We start from the raw sequence: 6,386 nt of genomic DNA, 5'->3' as shown, positions 1-6,386 counted from the left end.
GGGGGGGGGGGGGGAGGGAGGCAAGATGTTCTTTCTTTTTCTCTACCCTACTCCCTCCGTACCAGTGCTAAGCCATCTTACGAAAACCAAATAATCTCAAAACACTTAGACGCGGTTCATTAACTTTTACCTCGTTTCTTATTTTTTGACATGAATAAAGGATTAACCAATAAGAGACATGGGGCGTGTATGTTTTTAATGACTTGAGACTACATAGAACGGCATGCAGTGGCCAGTTCATTACATGCAATGCTATTAATTAGCAACTGAAGATTAAGTTCTCTCATTTTTCCCCTCTGCCTTGGATGCAGTGCACAACATAAAATGACTTATGCACCGGTACAGAGGGGGTAATCTTTGTGTGCCAGTCTATTTTAGTTTGTGTTCGTTCGTCTGCCTTTTCTGTCTAGGAAAAATACATGAACTCATGTTTAAATTGTGGTCGGGCTGTATATTGAACTCTTCGGTTTTTCTCTTTTCATCTCGGGTAGATTGATTGTTGTGAAACGTATGCGTGGGATAGTTGTCCAACCTAACTCACAGTTTTACCGATCACTACTCTGTTAGACATCACTTTATTTGCATCCTTTTGCCTCTCCGGTCTAACAAAAACATTTCGGACGCAATAGATTTCTTTTTCTTTTTCACTGTTATCTCAATTAAAAGATTGAAAGAAAACATTTTTTTCCATTCCTATGATTTTCGGCTGAGCCAAGACATATAACCCGATGTCTGAATTTGGGCCCAACTATACCTTGGGCTTCTTAGTTTTTCTTTTGCCATTTCAGCTAATTTGATTAGTGCAAAGCGTGAATGTGAAATTATCGTTCGACGTGCTCCACAATTTTGCTAACCGTTACTCTTTTCTTTCCCTTTTTTCGCTCTATAGGTCCAGTTAAAAATATTCGGAACTTTATTCTTGCACTGAAAAAAAGAGGTCCGAAGTGGCAATCTAACGAAAATATATAAGGCCACATTCGAATTAAAGCCCAGCCATGTGTTGGACTTCCCGATTTTCTTTCTACATTTCCAATCTAACACAGCCCTATGCATTCAACAACGCAGCAAAACCATAATACAAGTGTCTAACAAATAAACGTCCCCGTTTAACTAAACCCGAAAGGCAAAGCTATCACCTAGCTATACACCAAGATTGCAGAATCCAAACATAGAAAACACCAACTCCCTTTCCCTTTGCTTGACGACAAAAACACACATGGGCTTCTCGATGGGCGCCGCGTGCCGTCGCACCTTTGCCTGCTAGTGGAGACACAGGATGGCTCCATCGACACGATTAACATGATGTAAAAGTAGTGGACATTTATTCTCTTCATAATTTATGTCACCCATATGATTTATTAAGTAACAAAGAGTTTGAAAGAGACTAAGCTCAAACAAATAATGTTACATCTAATCACACGCAACCTCCTGGCCCACCATAAAGGCATTGGCTGTGGTCAATATGTCTAATAGAATGGCATTTGGCCTTGGTAATTAACTCGGGCAGGTTTGCTTTTATGGGGCTGCTATTCCCATCCTTATCAATGAGTTGAAGGTTGGTGAAAGATGCCGCATGACCCTTGCCACCATTTGGGAGGACACCACTACCCATTGGAGGAGTTGGAAGCGCCTTCTCAGCATCCACGAAGGCACCGAAAGCCACATGGTTTGCCTTTTCTGCCAAATAGGTGAACAACGACCTTGGGAAGTATCCCACCCCCGTGGGGATGCCGTTCAAGCCGTAGTATACCCACCAATCTCCGCTTGTTTTGTCCTACCATTAATTAGGATTTGGTTAGGTAAATAATCTAGGTACTTATATTTAAGGACTAGAAACCCGACTATATGCGAGGACTAAGATATTTGCAAATTATACAAAATGGATACACCATTTTGAGCCATTGTAGTGTGACTTAAGGAGTAAAGCATTGTCATGAACATAACATAATGGTAAAATATTTCAAGAAAGATGCAACTCCTACCTTATGCAGTCTGAGTGTGATATTCTGTACACGTCCACCAGGGACACCAGAAACTGGATGTATAACATCGCCAGGGGCTATAACAGCACCATTCACCCTTATGAAGCCAGGGCAGTCCATGTTTAAGCATCCAGTTTGAGCATATCCATCTCTCTGTTGCATATATGTTCACTCAGATGTCAGGAACCTTATCTATATGTTTCCCCTCAGAGTAAGATATATATTTTAGCAAATCATAAACACATCACCGTCCAGTCAGTATAGAAGTGTGGATGTGAGTCTCCATAGTGCTCTGGATAGATCTGTAAAACCAAGGGTGCAAGTGAGAGAAATGCAATGCCTCGATGCACAAAGGTTGAGGACAGGAAAGATGAGACAACACAATCCTCAAAAATGAAGTGGTATTGATTTTCTCCACTTTTGCATATGTAGCTTTGCAAATAGTTCCTTGATGGTCCACAAATGGTCCTTTGTTGTTTTCCTTGTGATGTATAACACAAAATGTTGGAAAACATTTACATCACTCCTCACTTAATAAGGGGTGTAAACTTAGCCCATAAATCATCTTCAAAATTATATATAGTTTTGGATGAACATTTTAATCAGGTTTAATGAGTTCTTTTAAGCTCCCCAACTTGGCATGGAGCCGTTGTGTCACATGGTTATTGTATTACCATGCGTGCAGAAATTGACTAGTTTCAACAGAAATTGAAAAGTTATGTCCAAATTAAAAGGGGAAAATGATACATACATGCCAGCCAATACTAATTGTATTTAAGCTTGATTTAACACCATCTCCAACATGATTAACCCAAATTGCAGTCGAAGTCTGTTGGCCGGGTTTTAGATTGTGGCTATACACATCCGTGGTGACATGTAAGCCATAGTAACTGTCGCCAGGACCTCCAGAAGTTGTTTGGTGCACCGCATACTGTACAGTGAAAGCACCCAAAATAAACAACACATGAAAGCTTGACAAAAAGATGAGCAGAACATGCAATTGTAACATTTTACAAATATAGAATGCTTAAATCTGGAGCAGTTCCAAAACTCGTGGGAACTATTTGTTATGAAGGAACATGGACTTATTAGAGAAAAAAAATTCTTCAATTACATATTGTTTGGTCATACATTGAAATGTTTTTTTGAACGGGCCTTACATTGAAATGTGTGAGTGCATATACACGAATAGAAGTGACAGAAGCAACATAATACTTGTTCGATTCTGAATAGTTTCTTCGAATTAAAACCTTGCATGCTCTATCTTTTCTCAGATTTCTTTTACCGCTTGGCAACTTTCATGATATCTTATAAAAGAGGGGGAAGTTATAACTATAGACTTTTCAGCAATACAATATGGTTCATGTAGATTTAAAGTACTATTGTTGTCATTGCACTTCAAAGTTATTTACTGGTTAACTGTAGGTACAGCACATAAGTAAAATAATTAAGTGAAGATCAGAAAGTGTAGCTCACATATGGTTGACCCCATGAACTTGAATCTTCTCCAAAAGCTGTCATTTCAATGGAGTTTGACTTCAAACTTGTAAGAATTCTTTTGGTTTGACCATCCTCCTTCAACTAAAATGATAAGTACATGTTAAGAAGGAAATAAATCATACTAATTAAGCAACCAATGTAGAATCAAGGACCTGAAGAAAATCAATCTTAATTCCGTACAAAGAAAAAATATTTAACAATATACGATTTCCACCAAAAGCCCTTTAAGGGCACACTATAAGATAATGCATTTATTATTTCAATACCATATTTTGGTGGAATTCAGCAATCATAAAAGGCGTGTAAACAATTGATGGGTCTTTGAAAATAAAAAATTCCACACACCTCCCAAGCTTGGTCTTCCCAAATAGACATGTGCTTTGTTGTGGTTACTTCCGTTAACATTCCATACTTTTAACTCAATGATCCATCTTTGTGTTATGGCTATTATGAACCACCATGTTGTATAGTTTGGAAGCATTGGGTCAAGATGAAAAATAAATGTATAGGAGTAGTGAAGACCAAAAATGGTGAAAGTCCACCTTGCCCACGCGAAGACCAACAAGCTTGACCCACAAGCGTATTAATGCATTCTAACTAGCCCACACTAATGTAGCCTAAATAAGGTATTAAGGGCCGTCACATTGTCCACACCTATCACTTGCAAGAAGGCTTGGTAATGATAACGACCAGAGCAAAATGCAAAATATGATGATGGCAATAAGAAGCTCTGGTAGTATAGTTATTGGTGCTTTACAACTTGATCCGATGAGAATGGGCTAAGATCCAAAACTAGCGCATGGGCTCTACAATTGCCACCTCCACGACAATAAAAGTGGTTGCCCTAATGATTCTAAAAAAAGTGGTTGCCCTAATATCGAATCTACTACCACGATTAGAGGGACGGTTCCCCTTGAACAGGATTTTTGGTGTAACAATCTCAAATCTGGTTAGGATAATCTACCTCAATCGTGGATAACTAAAGCCGAGATTTACAGAAACCAGTTTGCCATAGCCTAGATTACAGGAGACTAATGAAGCCGATATCCCCGTTTTGGTGAGCTCGCCAGCAACGCCAACCCGAGCACTAGGCGCTCGGTGGCAGGGACAGGAGCACGAAGCCACGAAGAGATCCGATGTCATCGCCTTGGCCACCTCCGCTGGTAGCGACAAGAACGCATTGACGTGCTGGCCGTGCAACTGCATCGGCGGGCGTCGGCGACAAGGCCACCACCATCACCGTGGGCATCTTCGATGACGGGGGAGCTTGACAAAGACATTGTGTGGGCAGTGCGCAGGAGCACCATCGCTTGTGAAGGACTCGATCCATTTTGGCTGCTATGCTGCTATACTCGTTAGACCACCTCCATTTTACGACCTCGTACACGAGATGCACCAACGAAGCCCACGAGCTCGCTCAGGCATGGAAACTCGAGGTGGGAGATTGACAGGAAGTGCTAGAAGGGATGGATCAATACAAGAGAACAGTTTGGGACGAGCCAAGAATATTGAGCAGCGACCATGAAAAGGTGAATTTTTTTTAGCAACCGAAATATGATATTTCAGTGCGGCCCAACCAAGGAATTGCATCATCGCCTTCCTATTTTCCGTACCCAGACAAGGAATTAGGTACACTTATTTAACACAAAAACTAACCAAAACCAAGTTTTCCTAAAATTCCTCCAAAAACTAATTTTTTGAAAGGGTCTGTCTAGAAGTCAGCCATCTGAGCAGTGACGTTAGCATAGTTGTTTTGCTACGAGCGGCAAGGCTAGCTACAATCGGCGCCGAAAAATGTTGCAACAATACTGCAATCAACGACAACACATGCTACGACTGTTCTGACTAAAATGGTACAACCGTCAATGGAGGATATTACGGCCAGTGAGATGACATGCTACAGATACGAGGGCTGACATGCTACAACCAGCAAGACCGATGCTGCAAACGGTAGGAAGAAATGTTGCGAACGATGTGACAAAATGCTACAAGGTCGACTGAGACTTGGTTAGATCTCAGTCGACTGAGTTCCATTTTCGAAATCCCGTGTCTAATTAATTAGTAGTATCCACAGTTTCAAAAAGATAGTATCCACACAAACACCTTGCGTTGGTTTAGATGGGAGCCAAGCAACATCTTGATGTATGATTACTAGTCCTTAGGATCTGAATTCTTTATAGATCAATCTCGCACCACTCCCTAGCTCAAAGAAAATAATAACCCCAAAACCATCTCCTTGAGTTTTATACAATCCAACAATATAATAACATGATCTATGAAAATGAAGAAATACTGGTCCCTCCTTACAGCACATGATAATAACCCTACAATACAGTAATACAACACATGACATGATTACCTCTTGGATAGTAGAACGTAATCGATCACCTTCAATATGAAGTGCATGGCAAAGTAAACATAGAGCAATTGCTCCTAGAAGCAGAGTATGTCTAAACATTTTGATGTGTGTGAAAAGATGAAGATCACTATATGCATTGAGAACTATTTATAGACTTGTCATATAGCTTTCTTTAATTTCAATTAAATAATATGATATTTGTGTAGATTGTTTCTGTAATGCCAATTAAAGTGCAATATTTATTTTAATAAATGTGTAAATCTCTTTCTAGATTGTTTAATAATTTCAATGATTTTTGTGTAGATTGTTTCTATAATGCAAAGCGTATCATAATGAATTAATTGAAGATGGGGTGAAATATTTTAAAATTGCAGCCAACTATGCAATATTAATTGACCATACAAATAATATATATTCAACACCGACTAAACTAAATGAGTACACATTGGTCGCCAAGAAATAAAGTGATACCCTATCATTGTAATATTGGGGACCGCATGTCATCATCCGCATTGAATCTACATGTCAGGAAATAAAACGAACAA

General features: G+C 39.6%; 1 protein-coding gene across 1 annotated transcript; it reads right to left on the bottom strand.

Annotated features, from left to right (window-relative positions):
- Positions 1–1,330: 1,330 nt before the first annotated feature.
- On the bottom strand, positions 1,331–4,789 carry LOC125531006. The gene is made up of 6 exons (XM_048695407.1): positions 4,676–4,789; positions 3,459–3,563; positions 2,734–2,913; positions 2,231–2,284; positions 1,983–2,135; positions 1,331–1,774 (listed from the first exon to the last, which is right to left on the bottom strand). Exons 1-6 carry the CDS (start codon positions 4,787–4,789, stop codon positions 1,415–1,417), a joined length of 966 nt encoding a protein of 321 aa, XP_048551364.1. The 3' UTR covers positions 1,331–1,414.
- Positions 4,790–6,386: the final 1,597 nt, after the last annotated feature.

Source organism: Triticum urartu, unplaced genomic scaffold (assembly GCF_003073215.2).
Source record: "Triticum urartu cultivar G1812 unplaced genomic scaffold, Tu2.1 TuUngrouped_contig_6715, whole genome shotgun sequence".
NCBI classification, from domain to species: Eukaryota; Viridiplantae; Streptophyta; class Magnoliopsida; order Poales; family Poaceae; genus Triticum; species Triticum urartu.
The sequence above is the reverse complement of the archived record's forward strand: the minus strand, read 5'-3'. Positions and strand labels throughout refer to the sequence as shown.

Bases quoted from the DNA above. Each gene is read 5' to 3' on its own strand.
- LOC125531006 (XM_048695407.1), bottom strand. From the start codon at position 4,789: ATGGTGCTCCTGCGCACTGCCCACACAATGTCTTTGTCAAGCTCCCCC. The intron at 3,564-4,675 runs GCCAGCACGTCA...TTATCATTTTAG, and splicing joins CCCGCCGATGCAGTTGCACG to TTGAAGGAGGATGGTCAAAC. The intron at 2,914-3,458 runs GTGAGCTACACT...TTCACTGTACAG, and splicing joins GTTCATGGGGTCAACCATAT to TATGCGGTGCACCAAACAAC.